Source organism: Triticum urartu, chromosome 5 (genome assembly GCF_003073215.2).
Source record: "Triticum urartu cultivar G1812 chromosome 5, Tu2.1, whole genome shotgun sequence".
NCBI classification, from domain to species: Eukaryota; Viridiplantae; Streptophyta; class Magnoliopsida; order Poales; family Poaceae; genus Triticum; species Triticum urartu.
This window is the reverse complement of record NC_053026.1, coordinates 499,283,826-499,300,796: the sequence shown is the minus strand read 5'-3', so window position 1 is coordinate 499,300,796 and position 16,971 is coordinate 499,283,826. Positions and strand designations below refer to the sequence as shown.

Genomic DNA, 16,971 nt, shown 5'->3' with positions numbered 1-16,971 from the left:
ACGTTGGCCGACACAGTCATTGTCATGTTACGATCGAGGCCCACCCACCGGCATCGAGTGCGTCTCATGGTACACGAGCCAGATCCAACTCTCGCGATTTTTTCCAGCTAAGCTGCACGCGTCGCACGTACCCGCGCCCGATCGTGAAATCCGATCCACAACCGGAGACGTACGGTGCCACTGTTGGACGTTAGTACGAGTTACTGTTGGACTTGGATCCCCCGGGACAGCACATGCGCGGCCGGCCGCGACCCGGTACACGAGCTAGCTGCCGGCGCGCGGAACACGTGGTCGCCGCCGCAGGGCCGGCCGCGACGACGAGCGCATGGGAGGTGAAAATGAATAAAAGTAGCTTTTATCTGAAATTTCAACACAAAATTACCTTAATCTGAATTTTTTTTACGAAATGACCTCTTTTGCATGATGTCCAAATCTAGGACGGCATGCTACATGTCGCTACCATGGCGCCCTAGCTCGGGGCGTCATACTCTCTAGTATGGTGTCCTAGCTCCGGACGTCATGCAAAAAAAGACCGTTTTATAAAATATTTTTAGATTGGGATTATCTTGTGTTGAAGTTTTAGATAAAGGCCAGATTTGTTCATTTTCACGCATGGGAGCTACTGTTACGTGCGAACACACCACGCGTAAGGCGTCGTCGTGACGTGTCGCTTGACGGGGAGCTAGGCGGTGTACGTACTCCACTGCTCATGCATGGACGTCGCCGTGGCTTTGGAAGCGTCGCGGCGTGCTACACTGCTACACACGCCGAATGTACGTCCATGTGACCCCGTTTCGGCCCTCATGCATCCATCCAGCCAGCCTATGGAGCTTGGAAGCCGAGGTTCCCCGACATCGACAACTACGTCCGTGTACCGGGTTCGTATTATTTCCTGGAGTCTCGTGTTTCATCAGTGTTTGTATATGCACCCAACCGGGGCGTCGGTCGAAACACGACGATGTGGTACAGCCGAGCAAATTGTAGGAAGCAGCAACTATCAAGGTCGGTTTTATACCTAGAACAATGTGTTGCAGCTAGCCCTATTTCATCATTTTTGGCTCCCTTAACTTAAAATTAAAAAAAGAATCAGCTCATGACGTTTGGGAGATATTGCCATTTGTAGTTGGATCATCATTTAAATTTCTCGGAAAAAATTCAACATTTTCCAAAAAGAACAAAACACTTTTCAATAATCATACATCTATCCAATACTAATGCGGGGAAAATTTAACTCATTTGGACCGCTTGTTTCGGAATTGGGAGATATTGATAGTTTTAGTTGCTTATTCAAAAAATTTGCTCAAATTATAGTTTTCAAAAGAAAAACTAGTAAATCATACATGTACTCAGTACTGGTTTGGAAGAAATCAGCTGATTGGCACTTTTAGTTGACCGGTTGATGTGGATGGTGTTTATTCTTTACATGTACACTTACAAGTGGGACCCGCACATAAAGGATCACGTCATCTAAGCCAAAAAATGAGTTAGAGCTAGCTAAACATATTACACTAATATATGGGGTTTTGTGCGATAACACACATAGTAGGTGTTATGTGCTCCCTCCGTCCGGAAATACTTGTCACTAAAATGAATAAAAGGTGATGTATCTAGATGTATTTTAGTTTTAGATACATCATTTTCTATCCATTTTGATGACAAGTATTTTCAAACGGAGGGAGTACAAAACAAACCCCAACGGTTGGTGGTTTCCACAATTTGTTTGGTACAGGTAGGTAATGCAAATATATTAGATCCCGCAAAATAAATACAAATATATTAGGTCTAACAAAGAGTGAGAAGTTGTGGTGTTCGGGCACCTTCTGGGCATGGTCCCCGGATCGATTTGGGAATTTCTCAGTGCGTTCAGCATACAAGCTGATGGTCGCGTTACGGCGTGATACAGTTTCAGGATCAAGCTCAGAGGGGCAGGAGAGGGGGTTCTGGAGGAAATTGTGCTGACTCCCAGTACCGCCGAAGGTAAGAAATTTTTGGTGAAGGGTGATCAAAGGGTATGTCCCAACTCAAGTTGTTCCTTACGGGAGACATATTGAGCGAATAGCATTCTGTGAAGCTTGTGGCCTAGAGGAAAGCATCCGCCATGCCTTGTTTGATTGTACTTGGGCAAAATTATTCTGGTAGGAGGTCAAGCAAGCTAAGTCAGTTAAGCTACCAGTGTTAAGTCCTGAAACATGGGCTGTGGGTATGGTGGATCATGACAAGGTTAAGCAGTCAGATGCATGTGTAATTCTATGTGGTGCCTGGGCCGCCTGGACAGAAAGAAATGCACGCACACATGATGAGACCACAAGATCCTTGATGCAACCAGTTAAATGGGCAACATACGTTGCTGCTGATCTAGCGGCGACGGGAAAATGATGACAACAATTGCCAATAAGGGTCTCTTTGATTCAAAGGATTTTCATAGGATCTTTGATGGATTAGAATCCTTAGGATTTTTTTTATGTTGGTCGTTTGATTCGTAGGATTGAATCATGTAGGATTTTTTCCAAAGGATTCATTTGTACTACATTTCACAGGAATTCTAACATCCACTCCAACCTCTTGAAAGAAATCCTCCGTTTTTCCCGTGACACAATCAAACAAACTCAAATCCTATAGGGATCCAATGGACATGCCATTCCAATCCTACGTTTTTCCTATTCCCGTGTTTTTACAATCCTATGAATCAAAGATGCCCTAGGAGGTACAGAGATGGAAGCCACCGGACCAAGCCACCCTAAAGATAAATGCAGATGACTCGTTTCAAGAGGACTCCCATCAGGGAGGCACAGGACTAGGTGTGCGCGACCGCGAAGGAAAGCTAATTCCTGCTCAAGCAATTGGGGATGAGAATGGACTTTCTGCTGTGTCCATGAAGGCGTATGCAATACGAGATGGCGCCTAGCTTGTGTTTGATTTGGGGTATAGGAAAGTGCACATGGAAACTGATGCCCAAATTGTGGTTAAACTCTGGGATTCTCCAGAGAATGACCGCTCGGAGATAGCTACCATGATTAAGGAAATCCAAGAGCTTTGCGGGAATTTTGAGGAGTTTCGATTGTCCTTCATTTCGAGGGAAGCGAACGAACTAGCTCATCTTTGTGCTAAACAATGTAACTCCCCTAGACGTCGGTGTATTTGGATCAACTATGTTCCGACCTTCCTCACAGCCTGTGTGATGAAGGATTGTAATCCCGCTGGTTAAATTAATAGAGCTCTTGATTCTAAAAAAAGGCGCATTGGTGCCCTTTTTTTGAAAATAATAATCAAAAAATGTATTTAAAAGTTTCAAAAAATTCAATTTTTGTGTGGAAACTTGTATTTATTCACTAAGACTGCATGATTTTTTTTTTTGAAAAAATGTAATTTGTAAGCTATACAAAAAATCCGGCATAATAACAAAAAAAGAAGCCCATTTGAAAATAAATATTTGTATTTTTTTATGTACGTCATGTGTGAAAGTAAAATGATTTGAAAATTCAGTTTTTTTGCGTTGTAGAAAAATATTTTTTTTGGAAATAGGCACCAAGGTGACCGTGCACCATTGCTAATTTTTGGTCTAACAAAGGCCTTCTTTGTTAGCTTTGTAGTATCAACTGAAATCTATATAAGTGAAATATTTTGGTGATAGTAAGACAAATGTGAATAATTCTATTTGTGCTATCAAGGATATAAAGATAGTGACTTGTTGTCTTGGTTATGAGCTGGAGGTGAGGGAAATGTTATTATCAAAAATATGTCATCTTACTTAGTGAAATAGTACTCTATGTTATTAGTTAATACTTATGAGCTGGAGGTTGTTGGGTTATGGGTATGATACTTCCATTTTGTATCACTATTTTTCATTATAAATTGCTCATAATAAGGTGTCCTTTTTTTAGGAAAAACACACATATTGATGAAATGACATCTCTTCGTAGAAAGACATATCTAGTTTGTAAACCTCTCAAAATATGCCCTCTTGACGAGCTTATATTTCTTTACGGGGGAAGTAGAAGTGTATGTCTCACTGTCTTTGCATGGCAGGGTCGAAGCAGCCAGATGACTACATTTAGCTGTCAACAGGTAATTTAGCACATGTGTTTCCATTTGGTACATCGGACTTTCGTGGACATATATGGCAAGGGGTTAGTGCGATGATCGTTCCGACTTAGGTCAGACAAGAAGAGGTTCCACCACATTTCCTGCGTTTGGCATCCACTTGGTGCAGTGCAGTGCACGTATACAGTCAAACCATGCACCGTATATACGCGCAACTTCTCATTACGCAACTGTACCGTGAAGCATCCTCACTCTATGCACCACTGGAGTCGCGTGCGGAACGACAACGCACTGGAAATATCTTGTCAACTAAGTTTGCCAGTACGTCGTGTTGGACCAATGATTCAAAATGCAGTACTTGAACTGCATGTTTGTGACCGAAAGTTAAAAAAATTCAAGGGTAAAGTGTTGTCTCAGTCGACTAAGATTGAACCAAGTCTTAATCAAGTGGCATATAGTTTATAAGAAGAAGAAATAAAACACTAAAAAGAAAAATTGTGTACAGATCTCAGTGCAAGATCAAAGGAATATAGTATCGATCGAGACATAACGAAGTCTCAGTCGATGTCGACTGAGACTTAGCAAAATTGAAAATTAAACTTCAAAATGTCTTATATTTTGATATAGAGGTGGTAGTAAAATATGACGAGCACAACTGAGCATGTTTTGGTGGAAAATGGGATCAAGCTGCCCGAAAGGAAACTGGACCCTGATACGTACGCTACAACAATAAGGGAGTATATGCGGCTGACAAGTGGGACCAGCAGCCACGCGGGCCACAGCATGTGTGTAGAGCTAAACCACGGTCAAGCCTCGCTCCCACCAATGGAGAGACGCCACCTGCCGGCACATCGAGACATCCAAGCGTTCCTCGCTCCTTCTCGCGCCAACGCGCCCATCCCAAATCACCGGAGCTCGACGGATCCACCCGTTTCTCGCCACTCGCAGGCAGTCCCCGGCACGCCACCGATCGCTTGCCCGCGTTTTCCTCGTTCGTCCGCCCCGCCCCGCCCCGCGACGGAGCTTTCCTCGCCCGGCACACAACCGCGACGTTTCCCGACCCCCCACTCCACCACCACCACCACCACCACCCTCCTCCTCCTTCCTTGACCCCTGCCCTACCCTAACCGGCCCCCTATAACTCTCCTAGCCCGAGCTGACCGACGAGCAGTGCCACTTGGGGAACAAACGACGAATCCTATCGAGCTCCCTTCCCTCTGCCTGTGCCGCACGCACACGCGATTCCGCTCGGCTGAACCTGGTCGCCGATCGATTTCTTCCTCCGGTTGAGCGAGGCGTGCAAGCTACAGCGTCGCCGGTTGGTTAACTAGCCGGCAACCCCGGCTGCCGACCCTGTTTCATAGGCTCCCCATAGGCTTCCTTTCTTGGCCCCTGCTTCAGCTCCCACTTCTGTCTGCCTCCGAGGTGAAACCCAAGCCAGAGCACAAGATCCTCACTGGTACTAGTGGAGCTAGCTAGCCTAGCAGACATGGCCACCGCCTCCACCATGTCCCTGCTCCCCATCTCGCACCTCAAGCAGATGCAGCAGCAGCGGCGCACGCGGCTCGCCGGCGCGCGCCCCGGGAAGGTGCTCGTGCTCGGCCGCCGGAGGCGCCACGTCGTGCCGGTAAGAAGAATCACATCCGCTTACCGTCTGCTCCTCTCTCTATATCTCCCGCCGGTGACATGATGGGCTGACGAACTGGATGCTCTGTTTTTGTGGGTTGCAGCGGGCGCGGCTGTTTGGTCCGGCCATCTTCGAGGCGTCCAAGCTCAAGGTGCTGTTCGTGGGGGTGGATGAGGAGAAGCACCCGGGCAAGCTGCCGCGGACCTACACGCTCACCCACAGCGACGTGACGGCGCGGCTGACGCTGGCGGTGTCGCACACCATCCACGCCGCGCAGCTGCAGGGCTGGTACAACCGCCTGCAGCGGGACGAGGTGGTGGCCGAGTGGAAGAAGGTGCAGGGCGCCATGTCGCTGCACGTCCACTGCCACATCTCCGGCGGCCACTTCCTGCTCGACCTCATCGCGCCGCTCCGCTACTACATCTTCCGCAAGGAGCTCCCCGTGGTACGTCCCAACCTGCCAACGCCGATCGCCAGCCACACCGGCGCAACGTGGGCACCCGCACGTCCACATAGTATTTTCTTTCAAGACCACGAATTTCTTCGCTCTGCGAGAGTTTTTGGCCACGAATTCGATGGCCAATTTCTTCAGCGTCATGATTCTCCATAGCGTGATCAACACACAGTGTCTTTATGTCCGTGTCACCATTATTTTGGCCTCGTACAGTTTCAGCATGTGCTAGCTGTGGGCTTTGGACTAGGTCATCTTTTGCTTTGCAATCTTGTCTGCCGCCTTGGGAAGGCTAAATTTTGGACAGAATCTCCTGAGTTAATCATACGACTGTGGTCTCAAGCTGATTGATGCCTTAACAAAAGTTCCAGATGAAGATTAAATGTGCAGAAATTTACTACTATAATTCACTGCTTGTAGAAATTTCAATATTATCTGCAAAATTTGCTGTGGCTAGACAGTGAAGTGGCTTGTTCTCTTGGCACGGTGCATAGGACACATGTTCTGAGTTCTGACTCTGCTTTGGTTTGGTCAGGTTCTGAAGGCGTTCGTGCACGGCGACGGCAGCCTGTTCAGCCAGCACCCGGAGCTGGAGGAGGCCACGGTGTGGGTCTACTTCCACTCCAACAACCCCAACTTCAACCGCGTCGAGTGCTGGGGCCCGCTCCGCGATGCCGCCGCGCCCTACGACGACGAGAACGCCACCGCCGACTCCCCAGCCGCCGACGCAGCCGTGGCCACTGCCACGGGCGAGCAGGCGGTGCGCGCGGGCCAGTGGCCCCGGCGGTGCCCCGGGCAGTGCGACTGCTGCTTCCCGCCAGAGTGCCTCATCCCCTGGCCGCAGGAGCACGAAATGGCCGCCGACGCCGGCCAGGCGCCGCCGCAGTGAAGCCGGAGTGCGGACACAGATTAGCCGACCGAATCGTTCAGCTCGCCAAGGTACATACGTAGACGGATGCAACGCAGCGCATGCGGTGGCGGCAAGAGACCGCCATTGCATGCATGCATGCGCTGCGCTATTCTTTAATTGATACTCCTACTAGCAGCTTGATAATTAATTAGCTCAGCCGCAGTGCATTCTTAGGTTTAGCCAGGTAAATGTAACTCCATGGGTGTGGTGATCTAGCTAGCTAGCACCTTGGCTTGTAAATAGAAATCACATTATCAGTCGTTGTTGTACGTACGGGCAAAGAAAGGGAATCATTTGGGAGTGCATTCTAAGATCGATGTTGCTGCTGCAAGATACTACTCCTAGGGAGTAGGAACATTTCGCTGCTTCATTTGGACGGTGTTCGCACTGGGTTTGTGTAGGAATAAACGTGAAATTTCAGTCGTGTCACGATCGGGAGGTGTCGGGACGGCTCTGGGCTCTGGAGTCGTTGCGGGTTTGGCAACCGTTGTACAGTATTTCTCTGCTCTGGAACTGAAAGTGTGTGCGTTGGTAACGGTAGCTGTCGGGGTTGGCGTGCCGGTCTGGGTAAACTGGGTCGGGAACTTTCTCACGAGTGATCGATTCGAGCTGGCCGATTCAGGATCACTTGGCTAAGTGGAACGGTGGATGGATGGACGGATGACACGTTGAGGTGGAAGGTGATTTCGGTTTGATTAGTGGTTTGCGTCATGGCTGGGATCTGCAACTTTGTCTGCACCCGCGGTAGTTCATGCGTGCAAGCGTTTCACATCCTTCTTCTACCGCTAAAACACCGTACGGCTCCACTGCTCGACACGTCGTTTCGAGTTTACTGTCCGCGTCGCAGTGACGGGCGAATCGTTTGTTGGACGGCGCTACGCATCCGTCGGCTGACCATGAGAGAAAAGATTGGCCAGCTCGGGAGTACGACCATGTTGCAAACCTCGTCTCAATACGATCATGTTGCAAACCTCGTTGCAACACGATACTTTTTTTCATAAACTTTCAATCTATTATCAACTATTAAAGTAGTACAAAAAAACACTAGAATTAACTAGCAAGATGCACATGCGTTGCACGGGATATCAAGATGTATTTGTATGAGTAGTTTATTTTATGGGAGAAAAGGACGAACGAGGGAATGCTTTATTTGCAAATGTGGAGAGGGGTGTGAGTATCTTTTTGCAAAATTATCATAGTTTTCTTCCTATCCGTCAGATATAAATCGGATGGCCTATATTGCAGGATGGCATGAAAACCATCATCACCAACTCTGTTTTTTATAAGATAGAAGTAAAATTTACATCTAGGTCCGTAAACCACCTAGCGACGACTACAAGCATTGAAGCGACCCTCACGACACTAGTAGAAAAAGGCTCATTTGTCCCGGTTCGTAAGGCCCATTTATCCCGATTCGGCAACCGGGATTAAAGGGTCGGTACTAAAGCCCAACACCTTTAGTCCCGGTTCTTATACCAATCGGGACAGATGGGCCTCCACGTGACCGATGTGGCTTGCCCAGGCAGGGGGGCCTTTTGTCCCGGTTGGTAGCACCAACCGACACTAATAAGCGTCCACGCGTCGGCAGTTCAGGGGTTAGGGTTTTTGTTTTTTTTTCTGAAGGGGGGAGAGGAGTTGGGGGTTTTGGGGGGGGGGGGTTTGTAGGGTTAATTTAGGGGTTTCATATATTGTGTTAGCTAGCTAATAGAGAGAAGTGTCATCTATTATCTCCATGCTTGGTGGACGCTACATACTATACGTATAGAGAGGACTCGACACGCTAGCTAGTAAGCAAATAAAGGAAACCATTAAGTACAGAAGATCGTCATGAACATATACAGAGAGAAGTGATCAACCTCTCCTTCTCCGAGAGATTGGTCGAACAACAAGTTTTCGTATATCTATCCGACGCTGCTGGCTACATATATATATACAATGTAAGATCTCTTACAATCCCCTAGTATCTGAACTCAAGTTCCACATGGTATTCTCCGGCTTTATTGATAACGTGGTCAAGAAAGAATCCCACCAATTCCTCTTGAATTGCTTTCATGCGATCTTGCGGTAGGAGTTCATCCCGCATCTGCCACATCTAATTTGAAGAAGGGGGTAAATACATAGATATGAATGAAACTCAGCACAAATGATGGTAATAAAATGAAATTGTGAATATTATTGCTTATGCACTTCAAATTGTATTTTAGAGTAGCCCTGGTTTTTTGCAAGTCGCGTTGTAGATGAACTCACAAACGTAGTATCCACAGTAATTATTTTCGGATTCCTGCCACAAGCACTTTACGAGAAATAGATGTCAATCAAACTGATAATGAAGCATTATAAATGGCATTGATGAAAGTAGCTAGAATCACCGGGAGATGCGTGGAACTAGCTAGCTAGTACTATTTACTTTCGAGTATGTCTATCGCAGCTCCACCGGCAGTCCCGGAGCTTGTGCGGTGAATACTTTCCAAACCCTGTGAGACAAAGAAAACAATTACTTGATATCAGAAAATGAACAAAGTTGCCTATATGGTGCGATAATGATCGATTGAACTTACTTCTCGAGCATTTTAGTCATGTCCGCATAGTCCTCGGGAGATTTTCGTCTCGAGTCTAAGACGGTTACTAGTCCCTGCTCAAGCTTAATCTCTAGGAGAATATAGTGGAACCTGCGCACGCATGCATAACTCATCAATTACATTATTATAACCTCGAGTAATAAGGGAAACCCAATATGCACAAGACAGTAACACTCACTTGAAGTTGTAAGGAAAGAGTATTTTATCTTTATTTTGATTTATTACCAACGATCGTAGCAAGTTGGCATCGGTTTCTTTGGCATGAAATGTAACCGTATATTCATCTATGAGATTTGTGTTAATGAACCCAATATCATAGATTTGTGCTTTTCTGCATTCGATGATCTTCAATCTGCATAATATAGTGAGGATAATTATATATACATGCAATGAAAGAGCTGAGCTATATATAGAGACTTAATGACAGAAGTAGTACTTACACACAGTAGCAAGTGACCGTTAATTTATCGAGGGCCTTTTGATTGAAAAACTGGAAGAACTCCTCAAATGGAACAGACAACAGATCAATTCCAACGAGGTCGTGCTCCTCTTTAACTCTCAGCGTCAAAGTATCCTTCTCAGACTCTCTGCATGTTTTCATGTACCAATCATGAAATCTTCGCATCATCGTTGTTAGAGGAGGACTTCCATCTTTGACGAGAGGCTTCCCGTACTGGTATCTGAATCCGTCCACCTCCATTATATCATAATGTGCATCGTCGTCGTGCATGTAATCTGCATGACTGGTACCAGGCAAGATCCCCAGATGATTGGCGATGATATCGCTAGACACCTTGAGCGGGGGGCACGATTGATTCGCTTGTTCGCAGAGCTGGGGAATTTTTTCCCACTTCTTCGTTCTGCTAACCTTCGATCACTTCAAGTACTTCCCGACCGCTCCGCTTCGATATATGACCTTTCAATAATGCGCTCATAGTTGGTTTTCGGCAGAGATGGTGGTGGTTTCTTCAGGGCATCGATAGTGCGATTTGCTTTACCGGATCTATCTTCTCCTCCGGAGGTGGATGTTTCTTAGCTCTTTGCGTTTCAAAGAACTCCCTCACTTGGGCTTGATAGATCTCCGTGTTTTCCTTCTCGGTCAACTCGTATGGTAATCTCTCTAGAGGCTTGAGAGATGGATCGAATCTGTATTGCCTCCCACCTCTGGCTGTACTGCCAGATGCCGGAGCGGACGGAGCGGTTGCGGCTATCTTCTTTCCTTGCTTACGAGGCAAAGAAGAAGGACTACGACACGCCGGAGCAGCCGGAGCGACGGCGGCTCTCTTCTGCCCTTGCTGACGAGGCGTACGAGGAGGCGGGCTGCTCGGGCGCGCAGGCGGAGAAGGAGGCGGAGTGCCGCCATGCGCTGGAGAAGGAGGCAAAGTGCCCTGACCACTCGCTGGAGGAGGAGGCAGAGTTCCCTGACTCGCTGGAGGAGGAGGAGGAGGCGGAGGCGTCCAGTTCGGAAGGTTGATGAGCTCCTTCCGCCATAGACATGGAGTCTTCAGAGCACAACCCAGCCGAGTCCCTCCTTCACCGGTAGGGTGGTCAAGCTCGAGCTCCTCAAATCCCTCCATTATTTCATCCACCATCACAGCAGCATATCCTTCTGGAATCGGACGGCAGTGAAAAGTTGCGCCGGGTTCAGGAGGTGCAACAGAGCCAACAGCCGCCTTGACTTTGAAGTTCTTCCATTGCGTCATAAGGTGGCAATGTTGAGACTCCGTGATAGCATCCACGGGGTAGCTAGCAGGAGCCATGAAGGCAGGCTCCTAAAGCAGCTTAGTGGAAGCCACGCTGCTTCTCCGCTGAGATGGCGGGGTAGCTTCGGGGGTAGCTTAGGCAGGTCGCTGGCTGTGAACTGTTTCTCGTTCCTCTAGCGCTTGTACCCTTGCGTGCAGCGCCTGCAATTGGGTCTGCTCCACTTTCCTCTTCCTTCCCGGCCTTTGTAACCGCCTGCGTCGGGAAACCCAGCCTTCCACGAAACGGGGCCTGGTGTGCCTCGTGTCCGTCGAGGGTGCTCATGATTCCCGAGGGCCATTGTGAGCTCGTCGTTCTCTCTGTCGGGAACGAACGTCCCTTGCTGCGCTGTGGCGATATACTCCTGAAGCTTCATGATGAGTATTTGCAGTTGCTTGTTTGTCCAAACGCACTTCCCTGTTTCAGGGTCCAAGGTTCCCCCAACCCCGAAGAACCAAGTCCTTGAACGGTCTGGCTAGTGCAATGTCTCTGGTTCGACCCCTTTATCAAGCAGGTCATTCTTAGCCTTCTCCCACAACGGCCGGGCTTTGAGGTAGCCACTGATACGTCCATTTTGCATCATGCTTTTATATCAATATTTATTGCATTATGGGCTGTTATTACACATTATGTCACAATACTTATGCCTATTCTATCTTATTTTACAAGGTTTACATAAAGAGGGAGAATGCCGGTAGCTGGAATTATGGGCTGGAAAAGGAGCAAATATTAGAGACCTATTCTGCACAGCTCCAAAAGTCCTAAAACTTCACGGAAGTTATTTCCAGAATATATAAAAAATACTGAGCACAAGAAGTACCAGAGGGGGCCCACACCTAGGCCACGAGGGTGGGGGCGCGCCCTACCGTATCCCCTGGGCGCGCGCCCCTACCTCGTGGCCCCCTGGTTGTTGGGGAACGTAGTAATTTCAAATTTTTCCTACGCACACGCAAGATCATGGTGATGCATAGCAACAAGAGGGGAGAGTGTTGTCTACGTACCCTCGTAGACTGAAAGCAGAAGCGTTAGCACAACGCAGTTGATGTAGTCGTACGTCTTCACGGCCCGACCGATCAAGCACCGAAACTACAGCACCTCCGAGTTCTAGCACACGTTCAGCTCGATGACGATCCCCGGACTCCGATCCAGCAGAATGTTGGGGAAGAGTTCCGTCAGCACGACGGCGTGGTGACAATATTGATGTTCTACCGACGCAGGGCTTCGCCTAAGCACCGCTACAGTATTATCGAGGTGGACTATGGTGGAGGGGGCACCGCACATGGCTAAGAGACGATCAACTTGATCAACTTGTGTGTCTAGAGGTGCCCCCCTGCCCCTGTATATAAAGGAGCAAGGGGGGAGGCGGCCGGCCTAGGAGGAGGGCGCGCCAAGGGGGGAGTCCTACTCCCACCGGGAGTAGGACTCCTCATTCCCTTGTTGGAGTAGGAGAGAAGGAAAGAGGGGGAGAGGAACAAGGAAAAGGGGGCTGCACCCCTTGTCCAATTCGGACCAGAGGGGGGTGTGCGCCTCCTTCCTTTTGGCCTCTCTCCTCTATTCCCGTATGGCCCAATAAGGCCCATATACTCCCCGGCGAATTCCCGCAACTCTCCGGTACTCCGAAAAATACCCGAATCACTCGGAACCTTTCCTATGTCCGAATATAGTCGTCCAATATATCGATCTTTACGTCTCGACCATTTCGAGACTCGTCGTCATGTCCCCGAACTCATCCGGGACTCCGAACTCCTTCGGTACATCAAAACTCATAAACTCATAATATAACTGTCATCGAAACCTTAAGCGTGCGGACCCTACGGGTTCGAGAACAATGTAGACATGACCGAGACACGTCTCCGGTCAATAACCAATAGCGGAACCTGGATGCTCATATTGGCTCCCACATATTCTATGAAGATCTTTATCGGTCAAACCGCATAACAACATACGTTGTTCCCTTTGTCATCGGTATGTTACTTGCCCGAGATTCGATCGTCGGTATCTCAATACCTAGTTCAATCTCGTTACCGGCAAGTCTCTTTACTCGTTCTGTAACACATCATCCCGCAACTAACTCATTAGTTGCAATGCTTGCAAGGCTTTAAGTGATGTGCATTACCGAGAGGGCCCAGAGATACCTCTCCGACAATCGGAGTGACAAATCCTAATCTCGAAATACGCCAACCCAACAAGTACCTTCGGAGACACCTGTAGAGCACCTTTATAATCACCCAGTTACGTTGTGACGTTTGGTAGCACACAAAGTGTTCCTCCGGTAAACGGGAGTTGCATAATCTCATAGTCATAGGAACATGTATAAGTCATGAAGAAAGCAATAGCAACAAACTAAACGATCAAGTGCTAAGCTAACGGAATGGGTCAAGTCAATCACATCATTCTCCTAATGATGTGATCCCGTTAATCAAATGACAACTCATGTCTATGGTTAGGAAACAGAACCATCTTTGATCAACGAGCTAGTCAAGTAGAGGCATACTAGTGACACTCTGTTTGTCTATGTATTCACACATGTATTATGTTTCCGGTTAATACAATTCTAGCATGAATAATAAACATTTATCATGATATAAGGAAATAAATAATAACTTTATTATTGCCTCTAGGGCATATTTCCTTCACTAGTGGCCCTCCGATGCCCATCTTCTGCTATATGGAGTCTTTCATCGAGGAAAAAAATCATAAGCAAGCTTTCGGGATGAGACTCCGCCGCCATGAGGCGGAACCTTGGCGGAACCAATCTAGGGCTCTGGCGGAGCTGTTCTGCCGGGGAAACTTCCCTCCGGGAGGGGGAAATCATCACCGTCGTCATCACCAACGATCCTCTCATCGGGAGGGGCTCAATCTCCATCAACATCTTCACCAGCACCATCTCATCTCAAACCTAGTTCATCTCTTGTATCCAATCTTTGTATCCAAACCTCAGATTGGTACCTGTGGGTTGCTAGTAGTGTTGATTACTCCTTGTAGTTGAAGCTAGTTGGTTTACTTGGTGGAAGATCATATGTTCAGATCCATTATGCATATTAATAACCCTCTAATTATGAACATGAATATGCTTTGTGAGTAGTTACGTTTGTTCCTGAGGACATGGGAGAAGTCTTGCTATTAGTAGTCATGTGAATTTGGTATTCGTTCGATATTTTGATGAGATGTATGTTGTCATCCCTCTAGTGGTGTCATGTGAATGTCGACTACATGACACTTCACCATTGTTTGGGCCTAGAGGGAGGCATTGGGAAGTAATAAGTAGATGATGGGTTGCTAGAGTGACAAAAGCTTAAACCCTAGTTTATGCGTTGCTTCGTAAGGGGCTGATTTGGATCCATATGTTTCATGCTATGGTTAGGTTTACCTTAATACTTCTGTTGTAGTTGCAGATGCTTGCAATAGGGGTTAATCATAAGTGGGATGCTTGTCCAAGTAAGGACAGTACCCAAGCACCGGTCCACCCACATATCAGATTTTCAAAGTACCGAACGCGAATCATATGATCGTGATGAAAACTAGCTTGACGATAATTCCTATGTGTCCTCGGGAGTGCTTTCCTTCATATAAGAGCTTGTCCAGGCTTGTCCTTTGCTACAAAAAGGATTCGGCCATCTTGCTGCACCTTATTTACTTTTATTACTTGCTACTCGTTTGAAAGCACAAGTGCTCCCTGGGTGGTTTTGGTAATTAATGTCAACATATCTCTTGTTGGACTAACACTTTTACCTAGTATGTTTCAGATAAGTTCAACAATGGAGTGGCATGGACTAGAGGATGTGGAACCCCTTCAAGATGCTAAGGACAAAGGATTGGCTCAAGCTTTAAGATCAAGACTCTACATTTTCTATTTTAGTGATCCAAGATCACATTGAGTCTATAGGAAAAGCCAATACTATCAAGAGGGGATAAGGTGTTGCTTAATGGCTTGCTTGCTCAAAGTGCTTAGTGATATGCTCCAAAACCCTCAACTACCTTCCCACATCCACATATGACCTAAACCAAAAGTCAAACTCGGCCCCACCGATTCTATCTATCCGGCGCCACCGAGTTTCAAATGTCATAGCCACTGCCACAAACTCTAGCAAATCGGTTTCACCGATAGGGATCTCGGTCTCACCGAGATGGGATTGTAATCTCTCTGTGTATGTCCATTACCAAAATCGGTCTCACCGAGTTTGAGCAATCGGTACTACCGAGATTACAATGCAAACCCTCTGGTTAGCTTATTACCAAAATCGGTCCCACCGAGTTTGTGTAATCGGTCTCACCGAGTTTGCCTGACCAACTCTCTGGTTAGCTTATTACCAAAATCGGTCCCACCGAGTTTGTGTAATCGGTCACACCGAGATTACATTATGCCCTAACCCTAACCATATCGGTCCTACCGAGTTGCATCTCAGTCCCAACGAAAATCCTAACGGTCACTAAGTTTGCTGAATCGGTCCGACCGAGTTTAACCATTCGGTCCCACCGAGTTTGGCAAATTGTGTGTAACGGTTAGATTTTGTGTGGAGGCTATATATACCCCTCCACCCACTCTTCATTCGTGGAGAGAGCCATCAGAACATACCTACACTTCCAATACACATTTTTTGAGAGAGAACCACCTACACTTGTGTTGAGGTCAAGATATTCCATTCCAACCATATGAATCTTGATCTCTAGCCTTCCCCAAGTTGCTTCCACTCAAATCTTCTTTTCCACCAAATCCAAATCCTTTGAGAGAGAGTTGAGTGTTGGGGAGACTATCATTTGAAGCACAAGAGCAAGGAGTTCATCATCAACACACCATTTGTTACTTCTTGGAGAGTGGTGTCTCCTAGATTGGCTAGGTGTCACTTGGGAGCCTCCAACAAGATTGTGGAGTTGAACCAAGGATTTTGTAAGGGCAAGGAGATCGCCTACTTCGTGAAGATCTACCGCTAGTGAGGCAAGTCCTTCGTGGGCGACGACCATGATGGAATAGACAAGGTTGCTTCTTCGTGGACCCTTCGTGGGTGGAGCCCTCCGTGGACTCGCGCAACCGTTACCCTCCGTGGGTTGAAGTCTCCATCAACGTGGATGTACGATAGCACCACCTATCGGAACCATGACAAAAACATCCGTGTCTCCAATTGCGTTTGAATACTCCAAACCCTTCTCTTTACATTCTTGCAAGTTGCATGCTTTACTTTCCGCTGCTCATATACTCATTGCATGCTTGCTTGATATGTATTGTGTTTGTTAAACTTGTGCTTAAACTCCACTTAAACTTAAGAATATTAAAAACTGCAACTTTTGGCACTTAGTGTCTAATCAACCCCCCTCTAGACACCTCTTCTCGATCCTTTCATCGTTACCAATTACCTTATCACAAAACTATCTGTTACCGATATTTCAGTGCTTGGAGAGAATACCTTGCTGAAAACAGCTTATCATTTCCTTCTGCTCCTCGTTGGGTTCGACACTCTTACTTATCGAAAGGACTACGATAGATCCCCTATACTTGTGGGTCATCAGCCACCTGACCCCGTGCGATGGTGATGCTCCTTCTTCGCAGCATTTTCTTGTTTGTCGTCGACATCTTCTTACTCTTGTCCGATGTCTTGTGGGCCACAAATGCGTCCCAGTGATCTAT

General features: G+C 47.2%; 1 protein-coding gene across 1 annotated transcript; it reads left to right on the top strand.

Moving 5' to 3' along the window:
- Positions 1–5,017: 5,017 nt before the first annotated feature.
- On the top strand, positions 5,018–7,340 carry LOC125510103 (protein STAY-GREEN, chloroplastic-like). Its single transcript, XM_048675194.1, has 3 exons — positions 5,018–5,668; positions 5,772–6,113; positions 6,655–7,340. The coding sequence occupies exons 1-3, from the start codon at positions 5,531–5,533 to the stop codon at positions 7,006–7,008; spliced, it is 834 nt and encodes a 277-aa protein (XP_048531151.1). The 5' UTR covers positions 5,018–5,530; the 3' UTR covers positions 7,009–7,340.
- Positions 7,341–16,971: the final 9,631 nt, after the last annotated feature.